General features: G+C 40.3%; 1 protein-coding gene across 7 annotated transcripts in view; it reads left to right on the top strand.

The window, feature by feature from the left end:
- The first annotated feature begins 13,367 nt into the window (after positions 1 to 13,367).
- GRIK1 (glutamate ionotropic receptor kainate type subunit 1) overlaps positions 13,368 to 22,059 on the top strand; it is a 390,406-nt gene continuing 381,714 nt past the window's right edge. For all 7 annotated transcript variants that reach the window (XM_059392234.1, XM_059392239.1, XM_059392232.1 and 4 more), the window contains exon 1: positions 13,368 to 14,192. In XM_059392234.1, coding sequence (XP_059248217.1) covers positions 14,075 to 14,192 — 118 coding nt within the window. In that variant the 5' untranslated portion in view covers positions 13,368 to 14,074. The remainder of the gene's footprint in view (positions 14,193 to 22,059) is intronic.

Here is a 22,059-nt window from a genome sequence, read left to right as displayed (position 1 = left end):
TTTATGTTGAGAGTATTAAAAGAAGGGGGAGGGATATATAGGATGCAATGAATTGGCCACTGGAGAGCAGAGACCTTCAATACTTGAAATCGTCTATTATGGTCCTTAGAGAAGAAAAACCGAGAGAGTTAAAACATTGATAATATCTACTGCTGTGAGAGAAAAAATATTCCCATTGATTATTGTAGAACTATTCAATGACAAAAATCAATACTACTCTAAGATTTTCAGTTGCTTGTCTAAGTAATTTTATAGAATGTAGGTATTTTGTAGTAGTAATTTACAAAGGGCTTTCACTTTGAGGATTTTAAAGGATAAACAGAGAATCAGTTCATAAACTGATATGGTTTCCTGTATGAATTTGCAGCTCAATAATTTGCTGTGGTAAGAGGACATTTGTTTACCTTGCCCTGGGATAAATATCCATCGAACTGGGCTTTTATCTGTTCTTTTCTCATTATGTAGCAAGCTTTTAGAGATCATTTCATCTGCCCCAAATATAGGAGTTGCACAGAAGTAAAGAAAGCATTTCTGTTTTCACTCATTTGGGATTTAGTGGCTTTTCATGACTGAGGTCACCCTACTCTCACCTTGCTATTATGCTACAGATGATTCAAGGCAATTAGTACACAGACTTGGGGATGCTTCCAAAATTGACTGGCCCTGGATAAACTCAGGACACTTGAATCAAGTGATGTCTTACAACATGCATGACTTCCTGAATAAGGAGATACATTACCTTCCTGAGGTAGGAAAGCACTCACCATAAACAGACTCTCAAATAATGTTCTTGTGACTGGTCTAAGTTGCAGTGACCAGAACACTAAAGATAAGATTAATAGCCCAACTCTCAGAAATTATAATTATCTGAAAGTTATGGACCAACTTTAAAAAAAAAAAAAAATAGCAGGGTAGGTCAAACATCTAACTAGGTTGGAAAATAGCTAGAGAAATATACTTTCATGTTCCCACAGAAGCAAGCAGAAACAAGAATTTAATTGTTATTAGTTAATTTGGGAAGTGATTCCAGGAAAGATCAGTATAGGGCTGGTGGTATGAGACAGGAGGGAGAAGATAAAATATGCATTACCTAGCGTGTTATCACTGCAGGCACTTGGAATGGAATCCCTTTGGAGATCTTGGGGAGAAAATGTAGAAAACACCTCAGAGTTCTCCCAGTTGAGGGGGCCGCTTCCAAGGGCATTGGCTGGTATTGAGCACAGGCCAATCTTCCAAAGTCAAAAAGGAAAAAAACTGCCCATCGGAAGATTCGCAGCTGTTTTCAGGAAGCCCCTCTACTCACATGTAGAGGTTACCACAGAGAATGTATGGGTGGGGTATTGAGAGCATCTGTTCCTGCAATGTACACTAAAAATTATAAAATAAGTGCTTCTGGATAAAGGTGAAGGATGGAACACAGTTCCTTCAGAAATCTCATTAAAACTGTATTACCAAGGCTGGGAGAAAATGTAGCCATTGAGGAGTGGAAACCTAACAGGCCACCTCGAGAATGCTGAGTCAGAACTGCCAGAAAGGAAGTACCCGCCTGCTCTTCAGGACAGAGAAGTCCCATGGCTCCGAGTGAATAGCCTGGTGTCTCGCTGCCTGCAGGGACCTAGGGAAAATGCAGGGCTAATGGAAACAAGATTGTTGAAACCCTCTTCCAAGAAACAGTTCCATCCATACCACAGGATAGGTTCCGATCCCCACCACCCTCACGTAAAACTGAAGGCATATTCTCTGGAGAGGGTAAGACAGAGATTCTCTAGATAGACGGATGCCAGATTGTCTAGATGGATGGATGCCAGAAAGTAATGAAAATGGTCTGGTTTGGGGAATTAAGTAAACATAGATGCAAACAGAGGTTAAAGCAGCCAGCTCATCTATCAGTGGCCACCCAGTTCATAGACAGCCAGACTCTTACTCTTAAGAGAGGGCACCAGAAGGAGAGGCACATTGGTACAGCCACTGTGGACAATGGTATGGAAGTTTCTCAAAAAATTACATATAGAATTACCATGTAACCCAGTAATTCCACTACTGGGTATTTACCCAAAGAATATGAAACACTAATCTGAAAAGATACATACACCCCTATGTTTATGGCAGCATTATTTACAATAGTCAAGTTATGCAAGTAACCCAAGTGTCCATTTGTAGATAAATGGATAAAGAAGTTAGAAGCAATGGAATATTACTCAGCCGCAGAAAGAATGGAATCTTTCCACTTGCAACAATATGATGGATCTACAGGGTATAATGCTGACTGAAATAGGTCAGTCAGAGAAAGACAAATACCATATGATTTCACTCATATGTGGAATTTAAGAAACAAAACAAAGAAAAAAGAGTGAAACAAAACAAAACAAAAAACCCAGACTCCTAAGTAATAGAAGACAAACAGATGTTTACCATAGAGAAGGTGGGTGGTGGGAATGAGTAAAATAGATGAAGGAGATTAAGAATATACTTATCATGATGCCCACTGAGTAATAAATAGAATTATTGAATCACCATATTGTACATCTGAAACTAATAGGACACTGTGCATTAATTATATTGAAATTTTTAAATTTTAATTTAATTTAAAGAAAAGTCTACCAGAAACAGCCTTCTCTTGGGAATGTAACCAATCCATGAGAAAACTCTTAAATATACTCCTAGATTCTTAAATATACTGACAGCCTCTGATGTCATGCTGTGTTTTTCTTTAGCAAAGTTTAGAATCCATAAGCCTTGCCTAGTTTTACTCAGAGGTTGCAACCAGCATTCTGTTCCCCTACCTAAAATATGAACAGACAATAAAGGGTCATAGGAACTTTGAGAAAGTTTCCACCATGGACTAAAAAACACAGAAAAAAAAGTATCTTGAAAGTAAGAGAGACTATTTAGGGGAGATAATTTTCCAAGAATACCCTCAAGGGGTTAAAAAAGATAGTGCACCTATGAAGCAAAACTCTTTTTAAAAAAAATTCAGAGTAAAATATCACTTGTAATATAAAAACATAATAGTATAAATAAAAAATCATAAAAGGATTAAAAATCAAGTTGAGAAAATGTCCCAGAAGGATGTACAAATTGACAAAGAGCTGCACTAATATAACAGGTACAATATCTGAATAAATTGAATTTTAGAAATAAAGATCTTACAAGTACTTCTACTAAAAGCTACTTGAGTATGTACTGAGGAAAATGAATGAAGAAGAGAAATAGAAACAGAGACAGAGAGATATAAAAAGGGATAAGAAGAAAAGGAGGAGGAGCAGGAATAGATAGTATTCAAAGTTAAACTAAAACAAAAACACCAGAGATGAAATATAGAAAAAGGGAAAAGAATTTCCAAGATGAGGATGAAAGTGGTAGTCCAACCAGGAGGGACACTGACCTGCACATTGATGGCTACCAGTCCTGATGAAAGTAGTGTTAATTCAAAAAACGGACATGTAGAGGCCTGTCCCTACCATCTTTTTTGATATTCTGTCATTCTTTTTATTTCACATAAAAGAGCTCCCTGACCACTATTCTACCAAAATGAGAGAATAAACCAAGGACCACATGTATGTAGTGAAGAACTTGGCCTTGCCTAAAGAGAGGCCTGGCCTTTGCCCTGGGCTTGGAGAGGGAGTCTATGTTATTATGACGAGCATGTCTCTAGTTAGGGAAGAAACTGTCCATATCTGATAATTTTAGGATCAAGGCTGGCCGTGGCAGAAAGACCAACCATCTGATTCAGGGTAAAGAGTTTGGCTTACATGGTATCCCTTGATCTGGGGAGTAATCAACCATGTGGATAATCAACGAATCCAACAATCATGCCTGTGTAATAAAGTCTCAACAAAAACTCCAGAGCTCAAGAGAGTTTTCTTGATTGGCAATATTCCATGCATATTGTCACATGATGATCCCAGGAGAAAAACACATCCTGACTCCATGGGGAGAGGACAACAGAAGCGATGCGTTTGGAACCCTCCCAGACTCTGCCCTATGCATCTCTTTTTTGTCTGATTTTAATCTATATCCTTTTCCTATAATACTCATAACCATGAGTAGAATAACTTTTAGTCAAGTTCTGTGAGTCTTTCTAACAAGTACTTGAGCTCAGGGGTGATTTGGGGAATCCCTCAAATCTACAGTTGGTGTCAGAAGTGAGGAATGTCTTGGGGACTGTATCCTTAAACCTAACAATTTGGCTAAGTCCAAGCGCATGAACTCCAGAGAACAGAGAATGCATCCCAGGAAAGGAAAAACAGGAATAACTTAGATTTCCTTCCGAGACAGGGAGGAAAACTGCCAAAATGACAGCCGCACTGAAGGCCAAGACAGCCCAGAACAAAGAGCAGGAAAATGGAGGTTTCCATGGGAGATGTCTTCAAGGGAATATAAAGAAGTAGAAGAACATTTGTGAAGATTGGATAGGGAGGCTCTTGGGATCTCTGTAAAGGAGATAATACAAAGAAATCAAGACTATTAAAAAACAACAACAATAACAAGACAAATAGAAAAAATAAAGAGTAAGAGGAAAATGTAATCACAGCTCACTATAGTGCTCAACTGTGCAGAGTTGAATATAAACCCCAAATTAAATCTAAAATCTTAGTACAATAAGAAGAGGAGAAGGGGAAGCCAGTGGGATGATGGTATAAAAGAGTGAATATTTTATACACTATGACAGGATGATAGATCACACTTCAAACTGTTGAAGCCAGCGAGAACTAGGTGTGTATAATAGGTAGAAATATGGGATGAACAAATGTTGGACAAAACAACTGAACAAGTTGGAGAGGAGGAGCTTGAAAAGCTGTTGTATTGTTTTTACTTAGTGCTATCTAGCTTTTCAAAATATATATGTGTATTTATTTGATAAATAAAAATAATAGTCTAAAAATACATGACACTTGTAGGAGGATATTATGAGGAAAGAAATTAAGCCAAGATGTAGTAATAAGAAACTTGGTTTCATTTATATGATTTAAATATAAAGAAGCTTAGTGTGTTTTGTTGGCAGGGGACATGAACTGGAAATCTGTTTAGAAAGGGTGGGCTGAATAAAAGTTGGAATGTTATAATAGTTATGAGCCAATTCAACTTTTTAAAAGCAATCGCTAGCTCTCTAACCTAGGTTCTTAAGATTTCTGTGCAAGTATTCAATCATTTCAAAACTGAGATAATTTGAGTCTATAAGATTACTGAAAATAATGATTATTAAAACACAATGCAGGATGCCTGGGTGTCTCAGTCAGTTAAGCACCCGACTCTTGATTTTGGCTCAGGTCATGATCTCGGGGTCCCAAGATCCAGCCCCATATTGGGCTCCATGCTCACCAGGGAGTCTCCCCCTACTCACTCTTTCTGTCTCTCTCAAATAACTAAATAAATCTTTTTAAAAAAACATAATACAAAACCAAACTTCAAGCAAATTTTGCACACATGAGTTATATGCATAAGATATGACTTTTTTTTAAGATATGACATTTTAAAAAAGATTTTATTTATTTATTAGACAGACAGAGATCACAGGTAGGCAGAGAGGCAGGCGGGGGTGGTGGGAGAAGCAGGGTCCACACTGAGCAGAGAGCCCGATGTGGGGGTCGATCCCAGGACCCTGAGATCATGACCTGAACTGATGGCAGAGGCCTTACCCACTGAGCCACCCAGGCACCCCAAGATACAACATTTTTATACTTCCTTTCCTGAACTGAGATTTCTTGTCATGTCTTATAGACCTCTTGACCTCCCCAGCAGTCAAAACGAATCTATAAACATTAAATGAGCTTTAATTATGTATCAAGAATTGGGGAAGGTTCTGAATGTATCCAGAACCCCAACACTGTAGGCATAGATCCTGTACTTCTGGTGCTTATAATCTGTAAGAGGAGGGAAACATAAACAGATGAGTAATAGTTAAAATGTGTGACAAATGCTGAGAAGGAGAAATACAGGACACAAAAGAGTCATGGATGCATATACTTTTCATTGTGGACCCCAAAAAAGTAAAGAGATGTGAGGCATGAATAATCCCTCATTAGGAAAAGTGTGATGAAAAGAGAGTTCCAGGTGGTGAGAAAAGTTTGGGGAAATGTCCTGTGACCTGAAGATGTGGATATGAGTGAGAACCAACAGAGGACCAGTGCAATAGTATCTAAGTGAGAAAGTTCTACATAATGTGCCTGGAAATGCAGAATGGGGAGGATCACCAGAAGCAAATACACGGAGAAGGTAATACACAGCCTGGGTGCTTAGGACTCTGTCTTACAAAGCACATAACTGACTAAGTAAATAATAACAAAGGAGTTTAGGTAAGAGAGAGGAAGCCAGAACCAAAGGTTTCCTATCAACTTTAGAATAAATTCTCAAATCTTTGAGAAGCTGGTAGGGATTCCAGAGGATCTGGGCTCTGCTCACATTCCCCATTTCATTGGTGCCACCCTCTCTCCAGCTCACATCTGCCCACCCACACCTTATTTCAAACATTTTTTATGGTTAGGAGCTTCCCACAACCTTCTCTCTACCTGGATTTTTCTCCTCCTTCAGTGATGCAGCTACTCTTACAAGGCAAGCTATAAAGTTTACTTCCTTAAAACTTTCTTAAGGTCCAAGGCAAGTTCCTCTTTTCAAGTCTATTACATCCTATCACTTTCCTTCATGGGAACTGCATTCTGTCTCTATGGATCAGTGTCCTTGTCTGTAAAATGAGGGTATTACTATCAGTTACCAGCTCAAAGTGTCATAGTGACTGAACTGTAAACCACTAAAACTAGTGCTGAGCATGTAATAAGGGCTTAGTAAATGTTAGTTATCATTTGAAAGAAGCCAGGCACAAAAGAACATATATTGTATTTACATGAAGTCTCAAAGACAAGGTAGAGGTGATTTGGGGGCAAGAATGGAAAGTGGCTGAGAGATGCCATAAATGTTTAGATAGTGATTTGTTTCTTATTTGGATTATTGATTACATGAGGATGTTTGCTTTGTAATAATTCATTCTGGAGCTCTGAACTTAAGATTTGAACCCGTTGTACAAAAGTCAGCTATCATCACCATCATCAATAACATTCACCACTGACATGATTTGTTGTTCTGTATTTATTTGCAGAACTGTTTACTTGACTAGAGGCTCCATGAAGGAAAGAACCAAACCTATTCACGGTGTCTCTAATACTTATATAGTACCTGAAACAGAACGTAACATAAGCCTTCCATGTCACTCTTCTATTCAAAGCCTTAAGTGACTTCCCATTTCACTAAGACTAAAATCAAAGCCCTCACAAAAGCCCACAATTCCTTGGCAGATCTAAATACCCACTATCTCTCTGCGTTAATCTTTATTGCTTCTGTCTCACTCAGGACTTAACAGACACATTGGAACTAGGTAGAGTTGGTAGTTGTGTGACACTGTGGAGGTATTAAATACTAGTGTCCCTTTGAAGTAGTTAATTTATGTAAATTTCACCACAACTTTAAAAAAAAAAAAGTGAGTACTCTAGAACTAGACTGGGCTCAAATTCTGGCTCGTCACTTCGTTGTATAATTTCTGACATATTGTTCCACATTTCTGTATCTCGAGTTCCTCACCAGTAACATTTGCAGGAGAGGAGTACTTACCTTCCAAAGTTACTCTCAGTATTAAGTATATTAATATGACAAACAGAGCCTAGAATATTGAATAAACACAAACTCAGTAGAAACAATAAATATTATTATTATTTTAATTTTTATTTATTTATTTGACAGAGATCACAAATAGGCAGAGAGGCAGGCAGAGAGAGAGAGAAAGGAGGAAGCAGGCTCCCTGCTTGAGCAGAGAGCCTGATTCGGGGCTCGATCTCAGGACCCTGAGATCATGACCTGAGTGGCTTTAACCCACTGAGCCACCCAGGTGTCCCAGAAAAAATAAATATTATTTTAAGAAAAACTTATCTTCTTTATAACCAAAAGGGAACAGAGATGAGTTGTGAGCCCCCCCCCTTTTTTTTTTACTTTTTTAAATTTATTTTCAGCGTAACAGTATTCATTGTTTTTTGCACCACACCCAGGGCTCCATGAAATCTGTGCCCTCTCCAATACCCACCACCTGGTTCCCCCAACCTCCCACCACCCGCCCCTTCAAAACCCTCAGATTGTTTTTCAGAGTCCATAGTCTCTCATGGTTCACCTCCCCTTCCAATTTCCCTCAACTCCCTTCTCCTCTCTAACTCCCCTTGTCCTCCATGCTATTTGTTCTGCTCCACAAATAAGTGAAACCATATGATAACTGACTCTCTCTGCTTGACTTATTTCACTCAGCATAATCTCTTCCAGTCCCGTCCATGTTGCTACAAAAGTTGGGTATTCATCCTTTCTGATGGAGGCATAATACTCCATAGTGTATATGGACCACATCTTCCTTATCCATTCGTCCATTGAAGGGCATCTTGGTTCTTTCCACAGTTTGGCAACCGTGGCCATTGCTGCTATAAACGTTGGGGTACAGATGGCCCTTCTTTTCACTACATCTGTATCTTTGGGGTAAATACCCAGGTAGTGCAATTGCAGGGTCATAAGGAAGCTCTATTTTTCATTTCTTAAGGAATCTCCACACTGTTCTCCAAAGTTGTGAGCCCTTCTTTTTGAGAAATGGCTTTCAGAACTGGAAAGAGAAATGGAGAACATTAGTCCCCGTTGACTTTTAGGCATTAGTCTAACTACTCCCAGTTATGGTTGAGGTCTAAAGAAGTTCCGCAACTTGACCAAGAGCAAGTGAGCCACGGTTGGTGATCAAGCCAGGTTTGAGATGCAGGTCTTACGACATCTGAGTGCTCAGCCTGGATCTTTTCTTTACTCATGGAGGAACTCACTTATGTGTGGAGACAGCCAAACACCAGCTTGGTTTTAAGTCTCCACCTGACCGAATTTCTTTACACTCTTAGGTTGTTATAATAGGATATAAAGATAGGAATAAATAAGATATTTTTGTTTTCCTTTCAAAGATTTCACTGCAATTGTTTTCCACAGTGCTTTCACAGATGGACCAGTGTTACTATAAAAACTGTAGTAAAATTGTTAAGCTGTGTGTAATGATAGCCACGGTGTTGAAGAATGAAATGGTCAGAGAAAGCCCTACTCCATCTCACATTTTACTGACATTTGAAGAAACATATGTGAGATTATACTCCAGTTTTGTTCAACACAGTGTACTAGATTAATGTCCTGGGGATAACACTAAGCAAAAACCGATCCATGTAGGAGATCTGAATAAAACCAAAAGAGGAATTTAGATTATTATTCAGTTCAATCTTAAAAATGTGCACTTATGAATTGCAGGTTGTATGGCTTATGAGATATCATTCATTCATTCATTCATTCAACAAACATTTATCAAGTTCCCCCTAAATGCTAGGCAAGTGAGTAAAAAGAGTAGTCTGCCATCATTGAGTTTATACTAAAGTAAGTAAATAATTAGTTAGTTGATCATGACCATGAGGGAAGTAAAACAGCCATTGTGAGGAGAAATTAATGGGAGCAGTTGATTAAGATGCAGATGGGCAGAATGGATAGAAAGAGGTCAATGTGGGGAGATGGACAGTGAAGAGCGTACTATAAGAGACCTGAGGGAGTACTGTGGTGATTTGGATAAGAGCAGTGGCTCTCAACCTGGGATGGCTTTGTACTTCAGAGGACATTTGGCAATGTCTGCAGATATTTTTTGTTTGTTACAATTTGGGAGCAAGGTACTACTGACATCTAGTGGATAGAGTCCAGGGAAGTTGGTAAACATCCTACATTGCTCAGGACAGCCTCCCCAAGGAATGATTTTCTCGCCCAAATATCACAAGTTTTGAGGCTGAGGAACCCCACACTAGTAGTCATGGATCTACAGAGAAAAAGAATAAAGGGATATTTTGAAGTTAAAACCAATACTGTTTGAAAACGGACTGAATATAGGAGGAAAAGTAAAGGAAAAATCAGGGATGGTATCCTGAGTTTCCAGTTTTAACAGCTGGATGGAAGGGGCTATGCATATGGAAATGAGAATATTGGGAAGGGGATTTGGGGAGGGGGCAATGCTGTGGCACAGAATCAAGAGTTTGACATGTTGGGTCAGAAATAGTCATTAGAATCAGCTGTGTGAATCTAGAGTTCAGAGGCAAAATCTGAGCATGAGATAAAATTTGGGAATTCTTGGCTTCAAGGCATTTAACATCGTAGACATATATGACATTGCCTAGGAAAAAACGAATAGACAAAGAAGTAGCCCTAAATGAGGATTTTATCCTGAATCAGTGATGCATTCCTACCACTCTCTAAAAGCCACTTGATCTTTTGCTCTCGGTGCCCTGGGTAACATACTAAGTATACTCAAGTATACTCACCACATTCTGAAACACAGTTTTCATCTGGATTCCTTAGTTTATTTTAAGCTGTTTTTCTCTATATCTAGTTATTTTTTTTGTATCTAATTATCTTCTAAAAATTAAGCAATTTTAAATGGATTAGTATCTAAGTATGTCATCAGCTCTCATAGGGAGCTCAATGCCGCATGCTCTTCTACTACTTTCTTATTAACCACACTAGCAGCTTGAGCTTGAGGTCTGGGGCCTGGGGGAAAGATGGTATGTATTCAATTGGACATTTTTATTTTTAAGAGGACACTATAAAAATGTGAATCAAAAGTGATTATCCCATAGTCATTTTGGGCAAAAAAAATAACTAAATGCATATATACACAAAATACAGTCCTTCTAGAAAGCACAAAACAAATGAACAGCAGCTGCTGATCACTCATGAGTAACTCAACACCATGAGCCTGTGTACATGAGCAATGAAGGGAAGCATTCTAACAAGAAAATAAATTTCAGGTTTAAGCTTTATAGAATTTTACAAATGATACAGAAAAGTAAGTTAGGTGTGATGGTATCCTTAAAAACAAAAACTAAAACAAAACCTGCTTTAGGAAATGCAATCTTTCTAAGATCTCTACCAATCAAAAAGGAACTGTAATAAAAATAATAAAAGTAACAAAATTTCCTGAAATTGTATTGAATCAAGTACTATGACTACACAATTAATTAAATCAATATTAACTAATTTCCCATTGGACAATGTATTCTAACCTCTACTATATGAGACATATTTAAACTAGAAATACATGCATAGATTCATTTAACCAAAAGAGTAATTACCACAGATGAACTAATTATACTGAGTAACAAGATCCTTGGAAAAAACATTATATGTAGTAGTTAATGTCATCCTCCAATGGCCCCATTGTGTTATTATTATTCTTTGTTTTCCAGATGAGGATATCAAATCTTAGAGAGTGTGTTAGTCAGTGTGAAATAGGTCATCTTAAGTAACAAACAGACCTCAAAACACATTGATATTGTTACTCGTTTGTTGTTGCTCTGACAGCTATTCAGAGCAGCCCCTTTCCATAAAGTGACTCTGGGATCCAGGCTGATTTCATTTTGTCCTCTAGAAACTCTGACTTCCAGAGTTACTCTGTCAGGAGAAGACTATGCTGAAGGGCCATATGAGATCTCCCAGTGCCTTCCTTTTCAACCCAAAATAGCACATATCACTTCCCCTCATATTTTGTTAGCTACCAATTGTCACCTGATTACACCTAACTGAAAAGGTACAGACTTTAATGTGCCTGGGAAGAAAAAAAAATGGATATAGACAAGCACTGGCAAGCTCTATCCCCAGGAAATTACATAATTTAACCAAGGCTACAAATCTAGAATTAGGTAAAAACCAGGATTCAAACACTATTAGTTCAAAAGCTGACCTAATTCTAGACTTTAGGTTCTCAAGATCTAGGGATGCAGTCTTCACTATCTACTGACCCTGGATGTAGCAAGAAAACAACAACAACAAAGTCCTCTATCTTTATATTTGTTTTCACACTAAGTAATCACAAATAAATACCCATTTTTCAGCTTTAAAGCATCAGTCCTTCATCAAGTCCTTCCTAAAGTCCTATAATGAGCTTAAATTTCTCCTTTTATTCATGCACAAAGTACCATTTTCTTTTCTTGTAACTCATCACATTTCCTCACTATCTTTGAGTTTCATCATAGTAGCAGTCGTATTCTGGCTGTTGTCTCCAAGGGCTTGGCACAATGCCTCCCACAAAGTAGGTGCTTAATATGCACTGAATGAACCAGTAAATGATTGAGTGAATGGAGTGTCTGACTCCTTTCTGAAGCACACATACCATTGTTTGACACTTTCCTGGCTTAGCAATGCTCCCACCCACACACACAAAAACTGGGTGAAATATACTCATCTTACAACTTCCATCCAATCTTCTTATTTTTCTTATTTCTTTTCACTTAACTAAGACTACTTTCTTTTAACATAAGAACTCTTCAAATTTCTGAAGATAACCAGCATATGTTCCTAATTCTTCTTGGTTTTATAAATCCATGCATAAGATGATATCCTAAATCTAGACCAATCCTTCTTCTTCTCTATGAATGTGTTCTGCTTTGGCAACTCTCATCCCATAGTATCCGGAAATAGGCCCACCACTTGAGGTATGAACTGACCACCTTCCAGTGGGGGGGTTATAATCTCCCTTGGAAGACAGGTGGTGCATTTTTGTCCAGAGAGGGTCTTCAGTAAAAAGTAGTTTCTGGCACCACATAGAAGGTACTCAGGTATTTGGTGAATGAATGAATGAATGAATGAATCTTAAGATACAATAGATTTGTTTTGTACTTCCTTTTTACTCTAGGCTGGTATGTCTGCAGACATGTTCTTCTAATAGATTGACTCAGTTTAGGTCAGTTTTCCAAAATCCATACTTAGGGGGAAAAAATAATCTATGAATATTAGTGCACAGCTAGCAACCATTTATATAGAACATTTCCCAGGAAGCTCTAAGGAAATTAAACCAAAATGATCTCAAGCTGATGATTTCCCCACGGAACTGTCCTTGTCCTTCTACTGAGAAATAGTCTCCAAACCTACATAGCTAAAATAGCCTGTCTTCCAGCGTTCAAACGTGACAGTCAACAGAAATCAAGAAAAAAAGTGGCGCTGCAAGCTGCCCCTTTCCCAGTTCTGCATCTGTAAATGGAAGCAATTTTACAAGAGAATATCTCGGGATCTGACTAGAAAAGAAGCTACTCTAATATTAGAGTACTGGAGGTTTCTCCTTCTCCTCTTCCTCTTCCTCCTAGTCAGAGTTAAAAACAGGAGCTCTGCTATTCTCCGAAGTGCTGGCGTCCAAGAAGGCGATTCTCCATCTAGTGATGAGGAGAGTAGTAGTTGGTCATCTCCACGACCCCCTAACAGGGACACAGGGACATAACCAATGAGGCCCCTTGTCACTCACAGTCCACAGCGGAGACTGCCTCCGTTCCGACCAGTAGATAAGATTTTCTCGGTCTCGAGTCTGCCACACTCCATCGACTTTCCAGCAGCGCAGCGCAAAGTTGACGGAAAGGGGGAATGTGCGTGCCTGTGTGCGTGTGTGAGGGTCTGGATCAGTGGTGTCGGGGCGGGCAGTAAATCAAGGGTGGGGCCAGCGAAGGAGGGGTGGTTTGGAAAGCAAGGATAGAGAGAGGCGAGAGCGTGGCTCCGCTCCCACTTAACCTGCAGGCGCCCATCCTGCTCGCTCAGAGCCCCGGCACCAACTCACCCAGTACCCTTTCTCCTTCCTCCTCCGCCTTTCCCCTCCCCCCCCCCTTCTCTCACTGACCCCTCCACCTGCCCCCCACTCTCCATCTGACCAGAGGACGAATGAGCAAGACGTGCCCGCAAATTGGGGCAGCAACTTTCCTCAGCTGGTCTCTTGGCTCCGGGAGCCGGAGCGCGCTGACCCTCCGCGGTCTGCGGCCCATGGAGGAGGAGGAGGGCGAGCAGTGATGGGCTAGCGGCAGAAGCCAGGAGCCCGGAGCCAGCCCAGCGCCGCCAGCCAGCTCCTTGTTCCCACGCCCGCTCCCTCGCTCTCTCTCCGCGGGGAGCGTGCAGGGTGCCGACGCCGAGCCTCGCGGGGAGGATGAGGCAGGGAGCCGGCCCGAGCGGGCTGCATCTCGCGGGCGAGCGGCCGCGGCTGGGTCTCGGCAGGAATTAAGAAGCTGGGAAGATGGAGCGCCGCGCACTCGTCGCCCAGCCCGGGCTCTGGACCAGAGACGCCAGCTGGGCGCTCGTCTATTTCCTCTGCTACGTCCTCCCGCAGACCGCCCCGCAAGTACTCAGGATCGGTGAGTGAGCCCGGGGAGAGCGCTCCGGGCTGCCGGCTCGCGGGAGACCTGGCCGCTCCCCGCAGCCGGCCGCGAAGGCGGCGGGTCCCGGGGAGGCAGCGCGCGCCGGCGCAAGGGCAGAGCCAGGGGGTGGCGAGGGCAGCGCGCCCAGGAGGCTCCGAGAAAGGGAAGCCGCGTCACCGCTGCCCTCCTGGCGAGTGCCGGGCTTCCCCGAGAGGGATGGTTGGCGGGTTTTTCGATCCGGGCTCTAAGAACGCGGGCAGGAGTGCAGGGGGCCAAGCTCGCCCGCGCGGACACCCTACTCCAGGCGCGGGGTCGCGCGGCTGCAGCCAGTCGCTTTGGGCGCGGAAATGCGCTCTCTGGGCGTCTGGATGGACGTCGGAAGTCCAGATGCGCGGCCCAGGTCCCAGGCACCCCGGGTTCCTGGTACTCGCAGGCATGTCCAGATGTCAAGAGTAAAATTCGGGAACTACAGGGATTTCCTAGAACCTGGTAACCCCAGCCTCCAAGTTTTCATCCCCAAGTTGGGTTCTTCTACATGGAGCCTCCGAAATCTGGAAGGTTCCTCCAGAGTGGGGCAGAGGCCGGCTCTGACTCTGGCTGAGAGTTTAAGGAGTGGAGTGGATAGTCAGTCCGTACCAAGAGCAGGTACCTAAGTGTCCCACTTGATCCCTGATCTACCACGCCTGCCTGCCACTAAGAATGACCCAGTATCCATCAAGATAATTCCCTGGAAGGCTCTGGACTTCTTTCTCAGGTGGGAAAAAAAGGACTGGAAGCCTGGGTGTAGGAACTCTGGGGCAGCCTAAAGAGAGCAAAAAGCAGGGCAATAGAAGAGTTGGGGAAGGGGGTACTTTGCTAGTGTGTGGTCATAAACCTACACGCACAGCACCCACCACCATGGTTTAGTGGAGGCACTAGGCTGAATTTCTAGGCTGTTGGGGGAGGGGTGTGTTCAAAAAGCTCTTTGCCTTCTTTAATATTCTTCCTTCCATACTAAACCCAATTTCTATTCCCTTGGTCTCAGTTTCTCCTCTCCCTTCCCCAACCAACTATGCTTCTTAGGGACACAAAAAGAGAGAGACACAGGTGAGGCTCAGATACCCCATGGGTCTCCCAGCTTCTCTAGTCTCCCACTTGAGGTAGCAGGAGTGAGGTCCTGAGCTCTAAGGTCTTCTAATTCACACCCTTTCCTGGACGCCACAGAAAGTGCCCAGAGCATTGCAGTCACTCACCAAGTGATTCCCCTGAGCAGCTGAAATTTCTCACTTTACTGATTCTGACCCGCAGTTAGCAAACCTCTTTCCAAAGATTCAGAAACTAGTTCTTGTCACTCAACATCACTATTAAAGAAAAAAAAAAAAGTTACTACTTTGAAATGCATTTTCTCTAGGCATGTGGGATCTAATTTTCAAGAAAAGAAAAGATACTGAATGCTAATTTTTACTGCAGATATGTTTTTCTAGATTATGGATAATGATAATGTGCATTTTTGGATAATTCAGACTGTCCATTAAAAGAGTTCCAAAGTATTCCTTTCACACACACACACACACACACACACACACACACACAATTACCACTCAAAACCAAAATATCCTTCACCTTAGATATGTTCTAACCTTAACATCTTGATTTTTTTTTTTCCTGGATGCAGTGAGCCCTCCATGATCCAATAACAAATTCCTTTGAACAATACTAAATAAGTGATGAACGTTTGTTACAATCTCCAACACTTTTTAACTTAATAGGTTTTGCTTATACCTTATATATTTTAAAAGAGACAAATCTAGATGTACTAGAACAGGTTATGTCAGTCAATAACCCTCTTTCCTGTATAACTTAAGATAGCATTTTCCTCCCCTGCATTCCCCAAATCTAAAGGGATTTCCAGAAGGAGCGGAAGAGGATGTTTTAAAACATACTTGTTCACAGATATGAGTATTTATCCAAGCAATTATACTCATCCATTTAAATGTGGTTTTCAAAGTGAAAACATCCCAACATGATTCACTGACCTTAAAATATATGGTACAAGATAATGAGATTTCTTTTTTCTAAATGGGAGCTGAAATGCATAAAGTAAAATTGCATGGCCTGATGCTGTTTATGTGCAATACAGATGTCCTAACTCTTTCTGGCTCAGAGTGACCTGTGTTGGTATGAGCCCTACCCTGTATGTACCTCAGGATGATGCTTACTTTTAAACGGACATTTCAGCACCATGGAAACCAGCCTTAACTCAGAGGAAACCTGCCTTTTTACAGGGAGTTTCTTATGTCAGCCAAGTCCAGTACTGAATACAAAATATCAAAGGAGTTAGGGACTAAGCAAGTGTGTGAAGTCTGTGTGTCTATGAGTGTGTGCACATGTGTATGTGTGTGTGTAGGGAAGGAAAGAGAAAAATTGAAATGCATTCTTTTTCATCTCTCATCTTTTTTTCCCTTTCCCACAAACCATGAACTCTCCAGCCAACCAACCAGAAATAGGGGCTTTTGATTATTGACTCCCATGTTTTCCAGGAACTTAAAATATCTAAAGCATAGCATTAATCTTAGGCACTTTGCACTATGTTTATATGAAATGACACTTGAATGCTTGAATGAATTATTTAGCGGTCTACTTGCTTGTGAGCGTCTGCTTAAACCTGAGCTATTGAGGGACGTGAATGAAAGGTAAACAATTTAAGATAACTCCATGTGTGCTAGTATTGGAGAGGTCATTTAGTATGTACATTTGCCTGGTTCTCACACATATTGTGCATATCTGTTGAAAAGTTTAATCAACCTCACACAACAGTTTAGGGACATGAAGGGAGTCCCGTAGGATGGAGATGCTCTAAATGTTACCACTGCACTCCAGAGGTTTCCCAGCACCGTGCATAGAAGAGAAATATGGCTAGCTGCTGGGAATTCCCTAGGGAGTGCTGGGTCTTCCCTTCTTCTCTGTATACTCCAGAGTATTCTAAAAACCAGCTAATCTCCACTCTTCTAACACCACCACCCCACACACACACTTTAGCTTCAGAGTCACATGGCCAGCCAACCTATAACTAATAGTCACAGCAGGATCTAGGTGACCTGAGTAGATAATAACACACCTCCATTAGTAGAAATAAGAAAAGAAATGGAAAAAAAAAGAAAGGAAAGGAGAAAAGAAAAAAGAAAAGAAGAAAAGAAAAGAAAAAGGGAAAAAGAAAAAGAGAAAAGAAAAATAACACCATGTGCATATGTAATTTCTGAGACAGATTTATCCTATTTCTAATAATAATCATAACAGAAAGATATATTTACATCCTACATTTTTACATATCATCTTAATATACACAGTCATAGAGGTGGTGGTAAAAGAATAGTTAAGAAGTAAGTGGTGGGCGCCAGACTTTCTGACACATGATTTGTTGTCACAAAGCAAGGGTTGGGTCCCCTTTCTAAGACTTACGAGATAGGTCAGCGAGAGTTATTCAGTTTCACCGAGCCTTCATTTTGCATCTGAAAAATCCAACTAAAACAACTGCAACCTCACAGTGACATTGGTAAAAGTACATGAAATAGAATATGAAAGTACTTGGAGCAGTATTTGGATACATTAGTTGCATTGTAATCGTTTTATTGTTTTGTTTTCACTTTTTTTTATTATTTACATTTTATTCCTTAACAGAGACCCAGTAGTAAATGTGGGATATTTCTGTTACACATTTAATATTTCAGAGCCCAAATCTCTTCTGCTGTGAATTAGCTGTAATGATATCTACCTTTACTCTTTCACCGGGGGAGGATCAAATAAACAATTTTTAGGACTTGCAAACAAACCTTTAAAAAATGTATTACTACTATGCAATTAAATATAGCATATAAAGAGAAATATTGTGGAAATTTATATGGATGTTGTGGAAAGTTAAATGACAATATAGTTGTCCAAATGCTCTTATTTCCTTAAGAGAGATCCAAATGAATTTTATTTTAATTATCAAGTTGGTCATAACATCATCTTTTAATATTTGATGCCAAAGATCCCCAAAGTTCCAAAATATGTTGCCTACATATGTGTTTGTATTTTTGCTTCCATGTACAAAAACTCAGAACTTTATTCTTTAGAAACCATGTTCTTTCATCATTTTAATATTAATTCTTCACTCAACAGCTTTTTACTACATGCTTACTTCCCTACTATGAGACAGAAATAATTCTAGATGCAAGACATACAACAATGGGGGTGCCTGGGTGGCTCAGTGGGTTAGGCCTCTGCTTTAGGCTCAGATCATGATCTCAGGCTCCTGGGATTGAGCCCTGCATCAGGCTCTCTGCTCCAAGGGGAGCCTGCTTCCCCCTCTCTCTCTGCCTGCCTCTCTGCCTACTTGTGATCTCTCTCTGTCAAATAAATAAATAAAAATCTTAAAAAAAAAAAAAAGACATACAACAATGAATGAAACAGGCAAACACATCTGACCCCTTAGGCTTATATTCTGGTGGTGTGCACTGTATATAATCACTGAAGTGTTTCATCAGGCCCAATACAGACATTTGATTTTTTCATTCCAAATGTTATACTCAGAGAGTTTTCAGTTCATTTCTGCCATTGACTTATGACATCAGTGGCATAGTCTACATAGAATAAGTTCAAGTCCCCAAATGCACAGAAGACAGAGAGAGTGGGTTAATTCTGCCATACCTGGAGCAGAACTCTTACCTTTGTTTGGGCAGATCTGTTTGGCCTCAGGTAGATTTTATTCAGACAGAGCAGGGTGGTGTTGGTGTTAATATCAACTTGAGAACGCCATTAGTCCTTGAAAAATCTGAGAGAAACTGTCTTTTAGCATGATGGAAAGAGAGTGCCTGGATAATGGGAACATATTTCTGCAAATGAGCAGCTCTTTTACTATATTACCTTCCCTGCATAATTCATCTTTTTCTTTTATATTAATTTTACAAGCCCAATGTTCATACTACGTTAAACGTCAACTGAGGCTACATTTCCTATAGGAAATGGTTTCTAATTTCCAGTTTTCAGTGAAAACACCATGACTTGGTAGCTTTGCCTAAGTTCGAGTGCTGGTTAGTAGAAATGCCAGAACTTGAAACTAGTTTTCTGCTCTCAAGTTTCAAGCTACTTGCATTAAAGTAGGTGATATTGTGTATGGATTTAGCAATGCAGTTACATAACTATTTAAGCTGAAATCAAATATAAGAGAGATGAAATGTTTCTCTTAGGGATTCAGGGATAACCACATAAATCAAAGTTAAAGTAATTTATATTTGAGTATATTTTAGGCAATTAGCAAAAAGGAGATACGGTATTATTATTTGATTCTCCATAATTTCACTTTATGAGGGGATTAAGGAAGGCAATCCAGTTGGAGGGGAAAGCTTGCTCCTGAATGCCGAGCAAACACACCATTTTTAATGAAATCCTACACTTCATGGACCAGTTTTGAGGGAGAATTGATGGAGATAGTCTGGTGGTGGTAATTTTCCATAGCCTCTCTTCCATTGTTCCACTGATAATTAACTGTATAATCTAGGAAATGTCATCTATGTCCTAAAATTTTCCAGAAGTTATGGCTCCTAGAAGAAGGAGTGAAGAACTCCAGTTAGAAGAGCATTCTCTTTTCTACCTGACTTTTCCTAATTGGCTGACCTTGAAAAGATTGCTAACATGTGTTTTTGGGGGAGTGTGTGTGTGTGTGTGTGTGTGTGTGTGTGTGTGTGTTTGTTGTTAGCTAGAGAAGAAGTAGTCACAAACTCATGGGTTTGTTGCAAAGATGAAATGTGGTATCATATGTCAAATGAGGATCATGTGGTAGAGTTGACCAGGGTACCTCCCTCTCTCTCTCCCTCCCTGTGAATGAACAGGGCAGTTTTGTACTCTAGAATAATTTATTTGTGTGGCTAACTAAGTGTGGAGAAATGCTGTCGCTTAGAGATTCATGAGGTGGGTTTGTGTATTAAAGGCTCTTTGTGATTCTGCACGAAGAAACTTGTTTCTTTTTCTAAATCCAGTATTTCCTACATTTCGTTATCAGAGGACTCTTACTTGAATCACAACGACTAATGTCTCACCAACTCTTACTCCTTAGAACATATCTCAGGAAACACTGGCTAATAAAATCACTGAAATTTAAAACTTCCACATATCAGAACTCACATGACCACACATCCTACTACTTCTTCAGTCTAACCAAAATTCGGTCCACTTTACCTCAGAACTTTTTAATAAAGCTTTAGGAGTACAGTTGATCTTTGAACAACACAGCGATTAGGGGCACCAACCCCTGTGAAGTTGAAATTCCTCATGTAACTTTTGACTCCCCCCAAAATTTCACTGCTACTTGCCTACTGTCCACTGGAAGCCTTATTAATAACACAAACTGTTGATGAGCTTAGATTTTGTAGCTGTATGTATTATATACTGTATCCATATAATAAAGAAAGCTAGCAAAAAGAAGATGTTAAGAAAATCATAAGGAAGAGAAAGTACATTTAGGGTACTGTACTGTATTTATAAAAAAAAAAAAATCTGCATGTAAGTGGACCCATGCAGTTCAAACCCCTGTTGTTCAAGGATCAATTGCACATTTAAATGTTTGGATACTTGTTGTTCTCTGTTATGTTAAAAACATTTTAAATACCACATTACCTATGCTGAAAGGTATATCATTTTTATTATTGTGAAATGTGATATGGGGATATTTTCCTAATTTTATTCTCTAGACTTGCTTTTTAACATGATTTTTTAAATTAACATATAATGTATTATTTGTTTCAAGGATACAGGCTTACATATTTCACAGCACTCCCCTCCCCTATTACATAGCACATACCCTCCCCAATGTCCATAACCCAATCATTCTCTCCCTACCCCCTCCACTCCCAGCAACCCTCAGCTCGTTTTATGAGATTAAGAGTCTCTTGTGGTTTGTCTCCCTCCGGATCCCATCTTGTTTCATTTATTCCTCTCTGCTCCCCACAACCCCTCTCCCTGCCTCTCAAATTCCTCATATCAGAGAGATCATGTGATAATTGTGTTTCTCTGGTTGACTGCTATAAACATTCAGGTGCATGTGCCCCTTCGGATCACTATATTTGTATCTTTAGGGTAAATACTGGTGCAGTTGCTGGCTCATAGGGTAGCTCTATTTTCAGCTTTTTGAGGAACCTCCATGCTGTTTCCCAGAGTGGCTGCACCAGCTCGCATTCCCACCAACAGTGTAGGAGGGTTCCCCTTTATCAACATCTGTCATTGTTAATTAATTTTAGCCACTCTGACTGGTGTGAGGTGGTATCTTATTGTAGTTTTGATTTGTATTTTCCTATTAGTCTCCCTTTTAAAAGAGTTGAAGGGGGGACAGATATTATCCCCAGAAAACTCCAGAATTCTTGTCAATGTCTCTACTGACCAGACTTGCTCATGTTCTCATTCTTAAGCTGAGTATTGACAAGCAAGAGGAGATCATCCCAGTTTTCCAAAGAAGCACATGGTCATATGGAAGATGTTGGGTTGTTGAACAAAAGGATGTTCTGTAAATAAGAGAGAGTGGGCTGATCATTTGTTGAGTGGATACAATATTGACCATGAGGAATAGAAAGAAAACAGGGGATAAGCTTCAAGCAGTGCACTTTGACGATCTGACTGCTAAACGGTGTATGTTTGTTTTTTGTTTTATTTTTTATAAACATATATTTTTATCCCCAGGGGTACAGGTCTGTGAATCGCCAGGTTTACACACTTCACAGCACTCACCAAAGCACATACCCTCCCCAATGTCCATAACCCCACCCCCCTTCTCCCAACCCCCCTCCCCCCCAGCAACCCTCAGTTTGTTTTGTGAGATTAAGAGTCACTTATGGTTTGTCTCCCTCCCAATCCC

Source organism: Mustela nigripes, chromosome 2, assembly GCF_022355385.1.
Source record: "Mustela nigripes isolate SB6536 chromosome 2, MUSNIG.SB6536, whole genome shotgun sequence".
Lineage (NCBI taxonomy): Eukaryota > Metazoa > Chordata > Mammalia > Carnivora > Mustelidae > Mustela > Mustela nigripes.
Note: the sequence above shows the minus strand (reverse complement) of the source record. Positions and strands in the feature narration are given on the sequence as shown.